The sequence below is a fragment of the Cyprinodon tularosa genome, unplaced genomic scaffold (genome assembly GCF_016077235.1).
Source record: "Cyprinodon tularosa strain WSP-4 unplaced genomic scaffold, ASM1607723v1 ctg9, whole genome shotgun sequence".
Classification (NCBI taxonomy): Eukaryota; Metazoa; Chordata; class Actinopteri; order Cyprinodontiformes; family Cyprinodontidae; genus Cyprinodon; species Cyprinodon tularosa.
In genome coordinates, this window is record NW_024039673.1 from 1,425,682 (window position 1) to 1,445,827 (window position 20,146).

General features: G+C 36.2%; 1 protein-coding gene across 3 annotated transcripts; it reads right to left on the reverse strand.

Moving 5' to 3' along the window:
- Positions 1–5,917: 5,917 nt before the first annotated feature.
- LOC119775859 (transcriptional coactivator YAP1-like) lies at positions 5,918–18,966 on the reverse strand. 3 transcript variants are annotated; one of them, XM_038273974.1, is made up of 9 exons: positions 18,707–18,966; positions 18,152–18,384; positions 12,942–13,144; positions 12,258–12,412; positions 9,092–9,193; positions 8,758–8,855; positions 8,550–8,668; positions 7,566–7,666; positions 5,918–7,300 (listed from the first exon to the last, which is right to left on the reverse strand). In XM_038273974.1, the coding sequence occupies exons 2-9, from the start codon at positions 18,353–18,355 to the stop codon at positions 7,125–7,127; spliced, it is 1,158 nt and encodes a 385-aa protein (XP_038129902.1). In that variant the 5' UTR covers positions 18,356–18,384; positions 18,707–18,966; the 3' UTR covers positions 5,918–7,124. The 3 variants fall into 3 exon arrangements, with proteins under 3 accessions (XP_038129902.1, XP_038129903.1, XP_038129904.1); XM_038273975.1 differs by having other exon boundaries at positions 18,152–18,387; XM_038273976.1 differs by lacking the exon at positions 9,092–9,193 and having other exon boundaries at positions 18,707–18,965.
- Positions 18,967–20,146: the final 1,180 nt, after the last annotated feature.

The window sequence follows — 20,146 nt, forward strand, 5'->3', positions numbered from 1 at the left end:
AGAAGTCAAGATGTGGGAGATTGTAGAAGAGTTGCGGTCAGTTGTATAGTTTCGAATGGTTGCAAAAACAAACAATCCAGTTTGTTAAAACAATTTTGGTTGGACTAAAAAATAAAATGATCAGAAAGCCACTAAAGTATTACATTCTAAAAAGATGTTAGTGTTGAAAGTGGTGTTTGCTGTAAGACTTTGTCTTTAATCCAAGGGTTTTAGATGTAGATCCAGCCTTGGATTTTGAAAGTTGCTACACTATTTAAAGGTATGGTGGAGGATTTTGGCCCGCTCCTCTTAAAAAAAAAAAAAAAAAAATGCACATGCACAACTCTGTACCTGCTGCCAAGAAGGAACGCTTATGAAATGCGTGCGAGAGCATGCACTAGCCCATTTCTCCTCAAGCCCGCTCTGTTTAAGAGTTGCTGTTTGCTTTACTAATACAACCTTACTTTCCAAAAGATTTGCAGTTTTTCCAATATCAGATTCACAGCCGGTACGTGAAAATGGGGACAAACATGTAGGACAGACTTATGTAAATGTCTCACCAGAATGATTGACAAGGAACATCCTCCACCTATATTTTGGCCAAAGTGACCAATTTGTATTGGTTTACCCTTTTACCAACATAGACTGGGTAAAAATGCTGCCAAATTAGATTGGTTGTTTTAACCAAAATATTGATTGGACACATATCTTCCAAACAGATAAAAAAAAAAAAAAAAAAAAACAGTAGAAAAACTATTTTAAAATAAATATGACTAACACCTTTGTTTGTCTCATCATTGCCCAAGCTGCACAACCACCACTGTCTGCATGAGCTTATGTCACTAAAATGAAAGAAAAACAGGAGTTTTCTTCCTGTTAAAAGGGAGTTTTTCCTCTCCATTGTCACTACAAGAAACTTTGAAACAATTTGACTGTATGATCTGGTTGTATTGCAAGTGCCTTGAGATGACACATGTTGTTCATTGATGCTTTATATATAAACTGAATTGAAAGATTGTTCTCTAAGAAATGTTACACACTTTACAAAGATTTTATTATACACCAATCATGAACAATTTCAAAGAAACTTTAATGGGGAAAAGAAAAACAAGAAAACCATTTGCCATAAATCAGATTATATTGCTAACTGTAGTTATGGTGACATATTCACATGACATGACGCTTCATGAAATGTGTGGTTTGTTGAAGCAATTTGCCCAAATGGTTAAACTTCTCATCAGGCTTCATCTCACCATCATGACTAACCTTTTTTAAGAGTTGATTCTTTTTTTTTCTTTATTTGAAGCAAAAACTTTCCACACATTTATAAAGAAAAGTCAACCTAAAGCATCTGTCAGTTTAGAATGACTAGTCAAAACATTACTTTGTTTCAATTTTCTGGCAAAAAACCCCTCAGTGTTTCAAAAAAATCAAAACCACATTTCCTTTTTTGTCCCCACATTTACTGCATCCTTCAACTCAACAATAATTATTTATTATTTCAGGTTAAATCCTCTTTACCTTGGTAAAGACAATTTTTAATATTTACCATAATTATTAGTATTATTCACATATGTGTTAGGCGGGCTTACTTCAGTTCCCCTTGCACTCTTGAAAAAATAAAAAATAACAGCTTTGTTAAAGGTATTTCCCCAGCTTTCATCACAGTTTACACACTGGGTAAAATAAGTATTGAACACACCATTTTCTCAGTAAATATATTTCTAAAGGGGCTGTTGACATGACATTTTCACCAGATGTGGGTAACAATCCATGCAGTCCACACAAATAAAGACATAAAACCATAGATGTTCAGAAATTAAGTTATGTGTAATAATGTGGAACGGCACAGGGAAAAATTATTGAACATGTGAAGAAAGAGAGGTGCAAAAGGCATGGAAAGCTATGACAACAGCCGAAATCTCTTAGTAATTAGAAAACAATACTGCCCCTTGTCATTGCAAATTAATTATTTTCATTTAATTAAAAGTCTCACATAGTGTGCGTCCTTTAAAATAGAAAAACCTGTCACTGTTTGACACTCAACAGGCTCCATTTCAGACTTGACTCAGTTCAAACACTTGTAAATCAGAAACCACACTTAGTTCAGAACTGTAATTCGCCACGTATACATAGCATATAAATAATTGCACATGCAAAACTTCAGCTAGATCAGACAACTGGAAATGGTCCAGGGGCGTTACTTATTGAACGCCCCTCGTATCAGCTTGTTCAGTCCCACATGGTGGCCTATAAAATGGTGTCGCTGGTATCACACAAAAAACATCTCATAATGGGTAAAAGTAAAGAGTTTTTTCAAGACCTCTGCAACCTTAATGATGGCATTCGTTACAGAAGGATTTCTAAACTTCTGAATGTTCCAGTGAGCACTGTTGGGGCCATAATCTGGAAGTTCGAAGAATATAATTTCACCATGAGGCGACCACAACCAGGTGCTCCTCCCAGATTTCTGACAGAGAACTGAAAAGAATTATCAGAAGAGCTGTCCAAGAGCCAAAGGCACTTGTGGAGAGCTTCAGAAGGACCTCGATTTAGCAGGTTCAATTGTTTCAAAGAAAACAATAAGTAATGCACTCAACCGCCATGGCCTGTATGCATGCTCACCGTAAAAGACCCATTGCTGAAAAAAAAAAAACATGTTGAAGCTCAGATGAGACCAAAATTAAACTCTTTGGATGCCACATTACACATGATGTTTGAAGGTCAAATGGCACTACACATCAGTCCAAAAATACCACACCAACAGGGAAGTTTGGAGGTGGAAACATCATGGTGTGGGCCTGTTTTTCAGCATATGGTACTGGCAAATTTCAAATAACTTAAGGAGGAATGCAAAAATGTACAGAGACATTCATGATAAAAAAAAATCTGCAGTCATCTACTAGGATAATAAAGATGAAACGTGAGTGGACATTTCAGCAAGACAATGACCCCAAACACACAGCCAAGGAAATGCTCAATTGGTTTTAAGAGAAAGACAATAAAGCTGCTAGAATGGCCCAACAAATCACCTAACTTAAACAGAAAATCTATGGAAAGAACTAAAGATCAGAGTTCATAGAAGAGGCCTTCTTAGTGGAAGAATGGGCCAAAATCACACCTGAGAAATGTCAGTGATTAATTTCTCCATAGAGGAGTCGTCTTGAAGCTGTCATTGCCAACAAAGGCTTTTGTACAAAGTATTAAATACATTTCAGTGTGTTCAATACTTTCCCTGCGCCATTTCTCTTTATTACACATAACTTAATTTCTGGACATCTATGGTGTGATTTCTTTGTTTGTGTGGATCACAAGAATTGTTATCGACATCTGGTAAAAATGTCATGTCAATAGCAGGGGGATGAAAGTCAACATGACTTTTTGCAAAAGCATGTCTATAAGCAGAGTTTTCTCACTGAAGGTGATTACTCTGTTTTACTGCATGTGCTTTGATTTTCTGATTAAATCTAATTTTGCAGTAGTACGGTTGTATATTGGACAGTCAAGGCTGCAGGAAAAGCATGTTAGTATAAAACTGTCCTCAGCTATTTATTAAATGAGCCCAGACTCTCAAGACAATTTCAAAATAAAGAAAGCATGTTCAATTACACATATGTGAGAATATGGAGTAGTATCTGATCCTTGGGACCAAGAATGGACTCCAATGGGAGTCCCACAAGTTGGAATATATACCTTTGAAAATTCCCAAGTATCAGAGGGAACTAGAACGTGCAGATCCTTAATAATTAGTTATTATTTAAAAGGACAGTTCTGCTGTGAGAAACCCTCTGGAGATGATTTAACAAAAGAGATGTCTTCTTTAAATAAAGAACATCACTGACAAAAGTGAGCATCATCCTCATCATCTGTCATATCACAACAAAGAGTCATTATGCTTTAAAAATCACCTAAGCAGTATTTATAAAAAATTTATTTAGGATTATTTAGGATTTTTTTCCCCCTGTTGAACTTCACTTGAAAGTTAAGATCTAAACCAGTCTGAAACAAGGTAACCCAACAAAAACCAAGTCACTCTGACGCATGATTATGCGAGAGCATGACACCTGATTAATCATGAGCAAAACGTCCTGATCTGATGTTACACAATTGTAAGTAGAACATGGTGTTAAATCCTTCAGTCACAATGGTGTCATCCCACTGTGGAAAGGTTTCTGTCCGCTTCAAAATAATGACATTTCAATTGAAAAAGAAATTAGAGGAGGATTCAGGAAACCAAATGTATCACAGGATCCGAACCAGCTGGTTAATGTTGTGGGGTTCAGTTCCGATCCCATGAGACTGATGTTAAAATCATATGTAAAAAAAAAAAAAGTAGCCAGTGGTTTATTATTAAAAAATAAATTATATTCAACAGACTCATTAAAGAAAAAGCAGAAATATACCAAATAGACCCACGGAAAGCATTAACAGATTCTCACAAAAACTTTCATTTTCATTTTTGTGTTTAGTTGTAATAATGCTTGACTTTTTCTGTAATAGTACTAGTTTAGTCCGCTGAATTTTTAAAAAGAATTAAAATAAATAAAAAAAAACTTAAACCTAGCCATTATAAGTAGGTGTACACAGAATGGAAAACAATATAACCAGGTGTAATTCAAAAGTTTATTAAACAGAAACTTCTTTAAATCGATTATAATTATATTAATCATGCATAAACAAGTAAAAAAAAAAAAGGCGTAAAACCTCAAACTCTGTAAATAGTATAATAAATGTCATAAAATGCAACATACAGCACATAGCAAGTGTCATGCATGCCAAGATAAATAATAAACTTGGTAGTGTGTTTCATGATTTGTATGAGCAATAAATCACCTGCTGAGTTGTTTGGCATTTTAAAGGAAGGCTGGTTAAACAAGACCAGCCTCTTTCTGTGGGATTTTCAGCATGAAGTCTTTATCTATAGCACTGCATATACATAAAGCAAAGAAGTATGTCAGGACAGGTGCTCTCATCAGGCAGTTTATAGCTTAATACTCAGATTAGCTCTAAACACACTGCAAAAACAACAAAGATATACTTTTCACATGGTTTAAATTATCAAGGGAAATCTATATAAAAAAAAGCATCCATAGGCTGATGTCTGGATCTGATGTTTATAGCTTAAAAAAGGCAGCATTTACAATTAGTCAAATTTTGTCGTACTTCCAACTTATTCTCAGAACTCATATGCTGTAAAATTATTATCTTCTGGATTAATTTCACCTGGGTAGTGAAAACCAAAGATATGAATTATACTGTGGAACAAATTAAAATTATATTTTGAGTTGAATAAAAAAAAAAGAGCCCTAACTATCAATTGCAGTGAAATATGTGATGAAAGAAATTATTGCATCCTGTTGGTTTAATTTCATCTGCACTATAAGTTTATATGATGAGTTTAAGACCTTAAAGCCATATGTCCGAAAGAGCATTTTTAAACTAAAAATGTTAACTTAGTGATGATGTTTAATAGCAGTTTTAAAAAGGTATTTTATTCTAAATGTATTTACATGAATAAGAGTCAAATGAAGAATCAATGCAATACTAAACATAGTGAAGGTTTGGGATTTTAAAGTGTGCTTTCTAGCGACATTAGGTATTTCTTTTCACAGTAAACAGGTTTTATATTATGTGGGATTGTTTTACACACCACCAAGTGCCACTGCTGCACATTTTAGAGAAAAACAAGATTGAAAAAGGAAAACTGGAAAAAAAAAAGATGGCTGAAGTGGCAACGAGTATGAGAAAGGGAAGATTTTACACCATTTACAGCTGAGCTGAAAACAGACTCAATATTTCACTGTTAACCACGATAACCCACTGAATGGATACAGAGCATTTCAACTGAAATATTGGGAATACAAGGAATGATTCAATCAGCATTACAAAAAAGGAGTTATGGAATAATTATAATAATAACCATGTTTTTGGAGGCTGGTAACATTTATCCTTTAAGCTTAACTTATAGAAAGAAAAAAAACACATCCCAGGTCAAATGGTAACTAGAGAGCACCTTTACCTACAGAAGAGTTTAGCAGAAAGAAAATAAAACAACTATGCAACACAGAGGAGTTCATTGGAAATCCAAAATAAATGGTGCACCTGTGAAGATCATGTCGAGTGTCGGTATGGATCAAAACTTTAATAAAAATGGTTTTAAAACCAAAAAAACGAACATAAAAACTATATTGCAATCACTCAAAAAAAATGCCTCTAGATTTCTTTTTCAGCGAGGCTGTAAATTCATTCTTGAAAAAGAAGGGTTAAGCACTGAAAACAGAAACTGAGGATTATTCTGTAGTTTTCTGGGGAAACCCTACATATACCGGTAGATGGACCCAATTAATGTGTTTATATGTTGAGGAGGAAAGCCTTTGTACGTCTTTAAAGTTAATGCTTAGTGTTCAGAACTAATATATTAGCAAAATTAGAAAAGGAATGGCTTCATTAGTTGACACTGACAAAGTAATTACAATATTCTTTCACTTTTTACAGCTGACTGTTTTAGGCAGGAAATGGTGTTTTTCTCCAACTTACCACAAGAGGGCGCCTCTTCCTTCCTTTTGATAAGATGCCCTGAGATTTTGCAGCTATAAAAAAACCCCCAAAAACTTTGATTTGTTGTTCACTTTAAGCCAAAATGTGGTAGAAGGTTTTCTTTACACTCTAAGAATGTGCATTACAGTCACATGGTACAAACTGCTCAGAGGTAGCATCATTAGATGGTACATTTAATTACTACAGCTTTCTTCCGTGATTAGAGTAAAATTGAAATTCTTTGTTTTCTGTTCTTTTATATATTGGTCTTTTTTAAGTTCCTTGCACAAGAGCACTATTATAGCTTTGAAAAAATTCCAAGAGGGATTCTGGTTGGACATAACGTTTGAAGGACCCATATAAAAAGAAGTGGAGCCTATTATGCAAAATCAGGCCCAAAAAGAGAAAGCTGATTGCATCTTTTAGAGTAATTTGTATTTCACCGGTCAGGGAGTGAGTAGTGTTAGGTATCCATCATATCTGTAGAATATTTTGTGTAGTTGTTCTGTACCACTTTTAAATCCGAATCAAATTTCCCAGAATTCTCAGTCACGCTACAAAAAGCTTGATTTCAAACCACTCTCAACCGGGCAGAGGGGTGCTTGCGTCTATAGCCAGGTGAGGAGGCTGTCCCTGTCCATGTGTGGCCCGGACAGAACCGTGTCCATGTCCATCAAGATGTCTGAAGTCAAACCGTCGGGGATGCCGGGCATCAGCTCCTCGTTGATCGGGAGCACAGGCATCGGCTCCTGCAGGCTCATGGAGGGGGGGTCACTAGAGTCACCTAAACATGTCAGGTGGAGAAAGAACAGATTTTTAACATCTTTTACTGTATTTTGCTTTTAATCACGAGGCATTGTGGCTTTTTTTATTTTTACAAGAGCCTCTACAACTAATGTGCATCTAAGTATAGAATGAGCAAGACAAGAAAAACAAGGTTGGTCTAATGACTTTTTCCATCACTTTCTACAAAAAAGCGAAGAATATTAATGACATGGTTGAAAGAGTTTGTATAAATGTTTGACGGACAACTTTTAGGGAAACATTACCAGTGTCCATATGATCCACAGAGCCCAACATGTGGTCAGATGTGCGTGGCAGGCTGCTGACGCTCAGACCGCTATCGGTGCTTTCGTTGCGAGAGTGAGCCCTGTGTGAGAAAACAAATTACAACCCTAATTAAAGGAGATGAGTCAATATAACATCTCATGTTCAGAAGGCATTTCAAACGGTTTGAAGTTACACTGATGCTTCGTATTGATTTCAGATGATCGAGCTTGGATCTGTGAAGGATGCGACACCATAATTCCAGTTGCAAGGTGGCAAAAACTGTGGTTTTACTACATTTGTGCTGAGCGACACTTAAAATCACATTGTATAACACTTAATGCATCCAAACACTAAATAAACATTGTCCTAATAGATAGAAAAGGCATATTAATTTAGGAACTTCTACATTATGATCTAATATATGGTTGCAATATTGGATTCTGTACTTTTAACTATTAATAATGCATCCCTTTTAGGATTTTAACTTCAGTTCATTTTTCTAATTTCAAATATAGAAATCTGAGCAACCAATGAAGCAGACTAATGGGCAACAATAACATCCTACTGACATTATAAGCAAGACACTTTAAATAATACTTTTTTTTTTAACCCCTTATGGTTAAAACAAGTCAAACTATTTTGGTCTATAAAATGTAAATAATTTGAATATTTTAGAAAGAGTTTTAGGAAATTACCAACAACACCTTACCTTACAGATAAGCATCATCACAACTATTATAACACCTATAAGGTACCGGCTAACTTTGATCTGTAAATTGCAAGCTATAACTAAAGATTTTGTTTATTTACTGGGGAGTTTCCTTGGTTTGGTTCTTACTTCAGGAAATCAGAAAATGCAGTTAATAGTCACATTTTCCTTTCAATGTTAATTGAAAAATATGTTGTAAAATATTAGCAATAGATCAGTTTAATTAAGTCCTAATCTTTAATGAACTTCTATTGTTTTAGTACTTCATAATTACCCATTAAGGTTTGGTTCTTGGTTCAGGGCCCTGATCCTGACATCCACCGATGGGACAAGCATCTGTGCACTCCTGTCATGGTCCATCCCTCCAGGCATCTGGTTGCTACTTCCGGCCTCCTGCACCCAAACATGTGCTTAATTTCACTCCTCAGGAGATGAGCATGCAACACTGTGTGCAAACATTGCAGGTTTGCAGGATCTCTGACCTGAGGTGCAAACTGAGGCAGGATGCCTTGCTTCTGTCTGAGCTTTTCCTGCCTTTGCTGCATTGCCAAACTGAGCATGGTAGGGTTTGCCTTCTGAGCTAAAACACAGAAATCAGAAAAGAAATATGAGATAACTTTTTTAAAAATTCAACACGATTCATACTTTAAGATAATTAATTAATAAAAAAAAATGTCTCCAACACTTTGAGGTCCTTGGTTTTTGCTCTGCTGTTGCCAAACAATAAGCTGGTTCTTGATAGCGCACATTGGAACACAATGTTTCTCATTGACAATTGTCAACTCAGGAGGCACAAAATCTGTTATAGTGTGCTACCTAGACGTGGGTCGTCCCATGTGGTGGTCTTATTTATGTGATCAATGTAGTACATCTCTCCATCTGCAGTCACAGCCTGCTCCCAGCCTTCAGGCAGTGGACCTGAACAGCAGTAAAAGTACACAGTGAGAAGGCGAATAATCGATGGAGCCAATGGAGTGAATGAGAGGGAAAAAAAAATGTTTGTAGTTTGCAGATTTTAAAGGAGGGAGAAAAAGTGAGTTATAGCTTTATTTCATATACTATATAAAAAAAAACTACTGTATGTGCATTTTTTTACCTAACTTCAGTGTGTGTAAATCAATGTCCATGCAAATATGCTTCCTAAAGGGTCTGGTCAGCCAAATCACACTATAAAAATTTTACCTCTTATAAGAAACAGTGTCTCCAATGTCAGGAACATTTTATCAGTGGATTAGTTAATTACTTAGAATAAGGCCTTTGAGTATCTGAGGGATTTCCTGTTGTCTAATTAACCATTACCTGTTTTCTACCATGTGTTAACAGACATATTTGACACTTTGAATAGCCTTAAGATGAATCTTTATCATTCATGAATCATATTTATAACAGATGTTTATACTTATATATTAATTCTAGATATTTTCTATTCATAGTATAATGTTATAAAGTATAAATAAACTGTAAAAGTGCGGAAAGCTTGAGTTCCTTTAAATCAAGACTAAAAACACATTTGTTTAGGATTGCCTTCGACTGTTCTAGTTAAACAGTTCAGCTGAAACATCATTAGTTCAACCTTTTTTTTATTTTCTTTAATCCAATTGTTTTTAATGTTCTGTTTTGTTTCTGCATTTTTATTTTATTTTCTTTCCTACTTGTTTTGATTCTGTTTTATTTTCCTATATTTTAATCATGCAAAGCACTTTGCATTGTCTTTGTACTGAATTGTGCTATACAAATAAATTTGCCTTGCCTAAATTCTCATGTTTTATTGAATCTTCCTCAGGAGTCAAATTCTTTTGTCAGATTAAACATAGCCAAAAATTCACTGAGTAAGTAACAAGGTTAGAAGAGAATGGGGAAATAAAGAGCAACCAAAACAGATATAATTAAGGCTGAAACAATTAATCGGATTAATCAAGATTAATTGATTACAGAAACAATCATCAACTAATTTAGTAATTGATTACTGGTTAAATGGAGTATAAAGACTGTAAAACACACCTTTAGTTGAAAGAACGACCCACTTAGAGCAGTAATTATACTAAAATTGCACAAAAATAAATTAATATTTTGCATTTAAGATATTAAAAAAACAACAACCTTTTTTGTCTGTCAAAATGCTCATTCTATAACTCCTGAAGTGGAAATGTTTTAGTTTTAACTAGTTTAATTTCATTAAAAAAATCCTCCAATAAACAATAGATATCTGATTAATTGAAAAAAATTATCAACAGATTAATCAATTTGCAAAATAATCGTTATTTGCAGACCTGGCTATAATAATAACCTATATAGATACTAAATAATAAAGTGGAGACAGAGAGAACATGTCTTTCATCTTGCCTATAAGAGCTGCAGGACTGGACGTAAAGCAATGACCTATCAGACACACTCGCATGGTGGAGACATAGATTATTGAGATATCACTGAGGTATAAGAAGAGGAGAAATGTTTTTCTTTGATCATTCCTATTTGATGCGGAAATCAAAATTAGCCCAGTGCGTTAAAACTCTGAATACAAATTGCCTTTTTAACTTAGATTAAGTCATGTTTAAGTCCTGTCTGAGAGTCATTTAATATAATATAATATAAAAAGAACTGGGAATAAGGCCAGTGTGTCTCAAACAGCAACTTCAATCTAATCTGCTTGGAAATTGTTTATTTTTTCATTTTTATGGAAACATCCAGAAGAGCTATTGATCCTAAAGCAGTCAGGGTTGAGAAGACGAAGGATGCCTTTCCTTTTTCACAGCCTGCTGCAAACAAAACTCTGAGGCGGCACTGACATTTTTTCACCCATTCTCAATCAAATAGTTAACACATTGCAGAGTTTAAAAACATGAAATGAATGAGCCTAAACTGAAGTCATTTATATTAGAAGTGTGAAGTGACAAACAACAATCACTAAGGAATCTAGGTGTGAATGATCTAATGTCGACACTTTAGGCAAAGGTGGCCCAAATCCAACTTTTTAGTTGTCAATCACAACCAAGCCGCTTTTATAAATAACTCTAAATTGTTTCCCTATCTGATGTCGTTATAAATGAGCTCGACCTGAATAATGGTGTTGCCTTTCATTTCACTTTGAGGTTAATGGCGTGCGACAAACGTCTACATTTTATTGGAAAGGAACTGTTTAGATCAAATGTAAAACATGTTGATGAATTTGGCCAAAATTTCACAAGGATTTCAGAATCAATACAAAGATATTGAAATGTCTTCTTTAAACAAAGCTGTAGACTGTTTAAGCCATAGTCTGATTGTGCTTTAATTTAAGTTAGAATGTGAACAATAATACAAACAAAAAAATACCTGCAAAATAAAATAAATTATTCCTTTTAAACTATGCCTACTGTAAAACAGTATGATGTGACCTGCTCTGAACACTGTATGCCAAGAAAGGTAAAGCTGAAACAACAGTTTTAAAGTAGAAAAACTGTTTTAAAGTAATGTACCTTTTAATTTTGCTTTTCCCCTATTAGAGAAATTTTTTTTCTTCAGTTATACTAAAAACCATTATGGGTTTAACAAGGATTAGAATAAAGAGGTGAAATAACAACGAAGGGAAAAACCCGTTTGAGCTTTTCTAAGCAACCGATTGCCACCTAAATATAGACCTTAAAGGTGTAACTGTAGTCACTGATCACATGTTGCATCATCAAAAGCTGCAGTGCAGTTCTGGTTGGTTCTTCAAGAGAGATAAAATCTGGATAAACTAACCTTTAAATATTCATATTAGCTATGAATTGAAAAAAAAAAAAAAAAACTGATGGTACCTGTGAGTAAATATGAAATATCTGGTGTTCAGCTGAAAACTGATATGTTTATCTCAACTACTTTAAGAGTTTATACCCTGAGCAAACAGTCCTCAAAGAGACACCACAGGAACCTACAGTCTGGTTGTTTCAAGCAGGTGTATCAGTATGAGCAACCAAAAGGGAATCCCAAAGGAATAACACCCGACAGCACTGCAGTGTGATACCTGTCTCAGGAATAACATTTTTTGGTTGCGTAGTGGGCGCTGGGTTGCTGAAGGAGTGGGCGTGGATCGGGGTGCAGGCGATCTGATGCTGGGCTGCAGCCGACTGAAGCTGCGAGAGGCGGGGGTCCTGCCATGTGGTCGTCTTGTGTACGTGGCTGAAAAACACGCAGCAAAGCCATGAATAAGAGCGCATCGGTTAAACTGCTGCAACCGGAAGGGCGAGGAGCGCCCTGCCTCAGACCTGCCTTACCTGTACTACCAGATGTGCTTGAACATCTATACTTCTTCAGACAATCTCAGGCTTTTTAAGGAGCAGAAAGTCATCGGGAAACGTGGGCTTATGAAGGTGAAACTCATGCAAAATGTCCTATTGCATGAGTTTCAACTCAGCTACTTAAAACTTATTGTTTTACTTTAAAACAAACAAACCAAAAATTTCTTGTGGGAAAATAAAAAGTGTCAGAAAGAAAACTTTATTTTCTTGGGACGGTTTAAATGAAATCCAAACTGGACATAGAATCATTAATTAGCTTATAATCTTGAAAGGTTGCTCTTCCAAAATGTGCTGATTCAGAATCTGTGTTGCGTAACCTGCCTCGGGAAACTGTCATCCGCCACAGAAACTAAAGAAAACCTGCAGAGCCAGAGATGCAACTCAGTGATAAACCGGGAGGAAGCCCTTACTTGATGAAGTACCGTTGGCCAGTGGACGTCTTTGCCATCTCCCAACCGTCAGGGAGTGGCACGTCATCGGGTATGAGCGGCGTGGCTGCTGCATCTGCATCCACTTGAGCGGAGAGGGAGTTGACTGGGAGGGAGGCGGGGGAGGAATGAGCGCGGACGTGATGAGGAGTGAGGGAGCCGCACACGCCTCCGTCTGAACTGGCCTGACGAGAAAAGAGCAGGGTTAGCAAGTCTGCAGCTGAGTGACAAACAGAAATCTGAAACAAACTGAGAAAGAAAAAAAAACAACAACAAAAAGGTTTAGATGGAAAGGTTACTGCTGCAGTGCTGCCTCTCTCTCACGCACACAAGTTACAGATCTTTTCCTCCTATATCTAATACAAACTTTAACCAGAAAAACACCAGAGCATAATGCTGCCACTGCCATGTTTCACTGTGGCAATGCCATTAGCTTTGGTGATGCATAGTTAAATAGGAAGTTAAGTTTTATCAAACACTCCAGGTTTCTTTAGACTTTGATGCTTTTTATTTTTTTTTAAAGAAAAGGATTTTGTCTAACAAACCAACTGCTTCATCCAACATTTTTAGAATACAGGACAAACACACACGTGAAGCACATCCAACAGAAATTCCCGCAGCTCCTACTACGTTGCCCTCTTGCTCCTGACACCATCTCTGAAAACTTTCCATCTTGTCTTTCCATCAGTTCAGGACAATCATACCATTTGTGTGATGTCACTCTGGCCCCATCTTGAAATATTGATACATGTTCCAGTGTTTAGGTAGATTTCTTTTTAAATTTAGATTCTTTGTTGCTTCTCTGCAGACTATAATCTTTCTTATAGATGGAAATCTGTATAAAATGTCAGATAAATCAGTATAAACTGATTAATCAGATTCCCTTGTTTATCTTACAGCTAGGTTAACCAAAGATTACAAAATAATAGCTGAAACTTCCAAAATTTCAACAATTTGTCGGTTGGAGTTTCCATGTAATAAAATTCATTATGCATTTTATAAATGCTGTTTATTATTCAAGTAAAAGTTAAACTAATTCAGCAACAGCAAACACCTATTTATGTCCTCCTGTACCTTTTTGTTTTCCTTTAAGATTTTCCCACATTTGGAAAAAATGAACTGAGCTTCAAATCTGCAACAAATATTAGTGAATTTGCATGGCTTTAGCTGCAGTGTGAGAGATAAAATGAAAGTAAAGCAACTGAAATAACTTCAGCAAACAAGAGTGAACAATTTCCAGTTGGTGTATAAAAGCAAAAATCTCTTTCTTGCCACTTTCCTAAGGAATCCTCCTGCATTGTGAGCCATCTTATAGTGCAATCTATTACTTTCTGATGTTTTTATTTGTTCATGCATTGGCACAACTCAAAAAGAATTAACCCAAGACGTCTGGAGTCCCCCCCCCCCTCCTGAAATCATACAATATTTGTTTAAAAAGACAAGAGATTTGAGACATGATCGTCTAAAGGTTTGTGTGTATTTAAACACATGCAAACAAGTTGGAACAGGTTAGTATGAATAGCTGATCTCCATACTAGGTGCAAAGTGATTTCTGTTTGGAACATCAGCGGGCACAGACTTTTTTTGAGTGTGCCTTCAGTAATATGCTTATCATGTTCTATTGACCATACCAACAAAGGGGGAGTGTGAGCATTTGAACACATCTTGACTTTCAGAAATAACAATAGTAGAGCATTACTAATAAATATAAAGTAAGGCTGAACGGTTTTGCCAAAAATCAAAACTGCGATTATTTTCGACAAACATGATGTTTTACTCCAGGGTTTTCGTTTTTTCACGATATTGAAAGCCTGCTTGTCAAGATTCCAGTGTTGAAGGACTTTACTGTAACATCTGCAGGAAATATATCATACTTCTACTATAATGCATAGATCTAGGAGCTAGCTGCAACTCTGTATTCCCATCTCTGTGACAGCATAGTTTTACTGCCTCCTAAAGGGCTGGAGGGAGAAATGTCAAGTCATACTCATGTTAAATGCATTGTGACTAAAAATTGAATGCCGGTACGATTTGAAAATAGCATTTTTCTAAACTGCGATTATATTGCAAATGAAATTAATTGCCAAGCCTTAATATATAGGCATGTTTAAAAAAAAAAAAAAAGGATTTTATCAGCAACCAAATAAAATCAGTCAGAGAGGCTCTAGAGCAGAGGTCTGCAGCCTTTCATATCCAAAGAGCCGTTTTACCCAGAGTCCGACCAAGTAAAACTTGTTTAGAGCCTCAAAATATAACAGGCTCTAACTCGTTAAAAAAAATAATATTTTTTTAAATCTCGTGTTGGAAATTATTAACCATCTTAAACAATCAAAAAATGATGTATTTTTAGCTTTTAAAACTATAATAAAACACATAATTTCCAAGCCAATTAAAAGGAAATGGCTCTGAAAACGTATTTCTGTTACCTTTAACCTCCTTTCTTTCCATCTTATAAAAAACACTTATAGTACATTATTTAGCTCTTTATATACATTTTGGGCACTATTAATAGCTGCTGGAGACAGTCCAAAGAGCCACATGCGGCTCAGGATCCACAGGTTGAGGACCCCTGCTCTAAACGGATACCTCTGATTTGTTGTGATTTTATTTTCTCCCCAAATTTTCTGTTTAAGGGCTTCACATGAAGCACAGATATATTTCATAATAGTTGCTAGTTTTGGACGAATTGGTGGAGGTAAAGCTGATTAGAGCAAGATTTCTCCGTAGATCAGACCTTGGCTGCTTCTCTGTCAAAGAAGGATCTTTGGGATTGGCAGACAGTCAGCTATTTTAAAATGTAACTTTCCTTATATTCATATTTTTACTTTTTCTACGTTTGTTTGTCGAATCTTAAGATGTTAAGTGCACTGAAAATGTATTCATTTTATATCTTTCCTTCCCCAGAAATCAGCTAATAAGATTTCTAGAACTACATTTACAATCTGAGGCTGATGACTGCCAGCCTGAGAGTTGTTCCCCTTTTTCATAACTAACAGAACCTGCTTACTGATGTCCAGGGCAATAATGGATAACAAAGAAATTTGTGAAGTAGTTTGTGTTTGTGCAAGGATTTAACAATGTAGTAATGGTAATCGCTAAATTATATTTGAATATTGGATGCTGTGACAATGGCTGTGTTAAAATATCTAACTTTCCCAATTTGACTCCCTACTTCTAGGGACAACTCTCTTAACTCAACAGGCCACTAAGCGTTATTTTTCCCTTTAACTTCCAATTCCACGTAACAGTTTAAGCATGTCGGACAAGAAAAGGTATTTTAAAATGAAGCACCACAGAACTTTGTGGCAGCTGTGGTTGTTTTAAAGGGCTTTATAAATAAAGTTGCGTTGAGTTGAGCACCTTTTAATAAGGTGAAAACGCTGATATAAGTCATCCTTTTCTCTGCTGCTAATGCTTTGTTAAATGCTCACACATAGATTATAATTAGGTATGGTCCTCTTATATTTATTAACTGTTTTTGCTAATTTTGAGCCATTTTATTAAAATTATGTCAGATTGATGTACCAGAACTTTAATCCAACCACTTCTGATATTTGAAAAATGCACCAATGAAGGTGGTGCCCAGCAGGATATAACAGTGGTGAAGGCTTGGCGAAGTCCAGTAAGGTAAATAAATGCTTCATTAACTAGAAACGCTAAGCTAATTTATAGGTAACCTGAAAAATCCATTAACAAATAGCAAATCTCACTGTTCTAAATCAAATTTGCTAGTCCCGTTTATAGCCCTCATCTTTTTCTGGGTGGCATCTCAGTATGTTTGGGGCCAAATGTTACTGATTTAAAATCAGATGCAGGACATTGGTTGAACATGAGGAGGTTTTAGATAAAAACAAATGTGAAGTTAATTGTCAATATTGACATGGACATGCAGACAACATCCATGTATTCAGCCTGTTAGTTTTTTAATTTAATTTTTCTTTAAGGATCACCAACACTTCAGAATAAGTATGGACGGGATATCAAAGTTATAAAAGGTTACAATTTTAAACCATTTTTAATGGTTTTTAGAAAAATAACAGCAACTTTTTTCCTGCTCTCTTACTGAATGTATTATCTGATTCACAGGCTTAACTTTCTGTAGGATAACACAATCTTTTATTTGAAACCATTACAATTCAACTAGATGTCCCCCCTAATTTGTGGCGATTAAAACTGGATCTACACTAAAATGTGAAACTTCTTTATTTTAAATTTGCATCTAAATCTCTTCAGTGTTATCTGAGGTGGATAAACAGATGTTTCATTATCTAAAGGGAAAATTTATGCACACTATTATATTGTTACAACAAACAGAAACGTAAGAAAGGAGATATATCTTAGGAACAGAAGGTGTATCCCCAAGTGTTATGCTGTGCATTGCTTGTCAGCTGGCAGAAAGAAGGCTTCTTCAATTAAGCTTAGCAAACAATAAATGTAAATCTACATGGTGGTCTATAAAAACACTAACCCTAATAATTTGCAACCCTACAACAAAATGCACATAGAGCTTGGCAACCATGCCAGTGTGTAGAAATCCATTGTGGCTACCCCCTCATACAGAATGTAAAGATTTAATGACATTTCTGGTGGTTTATATCTAATTAAACCTAAGACACACTCACTGCTGCAAAATACCTATGAACAGGATCCATTAGTGAGACAATCTAAAACTGCCGATTACAGGCTGACACATTAAACTATACAACATACTAAAACTATTTATTTTTTACTAAAGTATACTTTAAGTATACTTTAGTAAACTTAAAAACGTCCCAATTTAGTTCGAAGAAGTTTTACTTTAGTAACACTTCAAGTACACTAAAAGTACATTGTTCGGTATACTCTCTAAATTTATACTTAAGTATTCTTAACAGAATTTACTTCAAGTATACTACTTTTTGCTAAGGGTAATTTAGTGAATGTTAATGCTATTTTGTACTTCCGTGTGAAAATAATGTACTGAGAAATAATATATGGTGTTGTTGTTTAATTTTATGTTTTAAACAAAGGCAGTAAAATCAGATTGCATATGCCTTTTTTATATTTTAGTGTAAATGCACTAAACTGTGGTGTTTTCTTTGGGAGGCTGGTAATTAAATTACAGGCCTATGTTTTCTAAATATTAATGAATTTAAGGGCAGATGTGATGGAAACCCTGCAGCAGCAGCAGCAGCAGGATGCGGTCATATTACTTGTCTTGAGTGGCCCCTGGGTTCCGGCGGCTTGAAGAAGGAATCCGGCAGCTTCCTCATCCTCATGGGCACAGAGTGGGGCTGCCTGGCCGCCTTGCTGGGGTTCATCACGGCGCTGAACAGGGCCTCCAGCTCCGTCTTGGAGTCCCCGCGGACGTGCACGACCTGCTGCCCTGCCGGAGGCGCGCCTCGGTGCGCGTCCATGTCGCCCAAAGTTTGGAATCGAAACAGATCTGCTGGAAAAAAAAAAGTTCACAAACGGAGAACAAAACTCAAGAACGCTAAAATACGAGTCGGATGCGCCTCTGTGCTACAGTTCAGCTCTGATTTGTTTACACTTTTAGACCCCCCCCCTCCTCTCTTAAACCCCCCCACCCCATTTGAACTTTTTATGTTGTCGCGGTGTTTGAAGCTTTAAGTCATTACTCTACAAGAAAAACACCAAGCTTAATTTGGAAAACCCCAAAAAAGTGATATTTAAACAGATCGTGTCTGTATAAAAGGAAAAAAAAAGAAAAATCAATCTCGGCAGAACACAACATGCCTCCCACATACCTCAAGCAGCCAGAGCGTCCCCCCTCCTCTCCCTCCTCCTCCCCCGTGTGTTCCTGCAGGAAAAAAAAAAGAAGAGCCAGTCTGGAAAACAGTCCAGCCGACTCCGTTTTTCCCTCCGACACAACCGGAGGAATTAAAAAAAAACTTATAAAGGCGAGGCGGGGCCGCGCGCACTAGAAAGCGGCCTGAGAGGAGCGATTTCACCGAGACCTCCAAACTTTTCCCATCCAGCTTCCAGTCCAGATTCATGTGATAGTGAGCAGGGGCGGGGTTGCTGGGTTTAAAGCCGCCGCAGTTGCAGGGCAAATATTTCACACTCAGGACAGATACTGTAAACCATCACTGGGAAAAAACTAAAGGAAAATAGACAAATGGGAGTGTATTCACAGCTAAGTGAAAATAATATGTTTAAAAAGAAAAAAAAATTAGATTAGGTTCTTTTTCAAGTTTGTTTGGTTTCTCTGCTAGTAAAAACAAGTGATAGAGAGCATTAAAAACTGCGACAGTCTGTGATTATTTTATAAAAGGGGCACATGTGTCTGCTCAGATTTCTTTTTTTCCTGACTCTGGGTCTGGGTCTTGTATATTTTGGGGGGTTGGGTGGGGGAAAATTGGGAAGTTGCGCCGAAAAAACATCCGCCCCACGATGAGGCTAACCCAGCCGGAGCCATTTGTCCAGTGCGCCCCCTGGTGGCAGGAACGCACCCTGGAAGCCGCAGGTCAGCTGCCGAGGGTCAAGAGTATGGCGTCAAAAACAAAGTAAAAAAAATAAAATAAAATCAGAATTACTTTATTAATCCCTTGCGGGAAATTATTTTCTTGCAGTGCAACCATTTACAGAAGAGAGAAAAATATGATTGTCAACACACACACACAAAAAAAAAATATAATGAAAGGAAATAAGTAAAACTACACCCTTCCCATATAAACAGTGTAAAATAAGATATAGCAACAAAATAGATAAAAAGATAGAATAAACTACTTTTATTGCACATAAAAAGCAGATTGAAAAATTAATAATTTAAGTATATATCAGCTTTTGTCATATTTCTATGCTAAAATTGTTGCAAACTTATAAATGATTTCTTAAATAAATATTTACATATGGGATGGTTAAAATTAAAATGTATTGAACACATTAAAAAAACTCAAATCAATTCAATTACAATTCAGTTTATTTATAAAGCGCCAATTCACAACACATGTAATTTTAAGGCACTTTACAATAAAACCAGATCATCCAGTCAAATTGATTCAAAGTTTTCTATCAAAGGAAAAACAGTTGATTGCATCAACTTATTGACTCAAAGGCTATCCCTTACACCTGGCATGCTTGTAGCGACAGTGGAGAGGAAAAACTCCCTTTTAACAGGAAGAAACCTCCAGCGGAAACAGGCTCAGGGTGAGCAGCCATCTGCCGAGGCAGACTGGGGTTCAAGG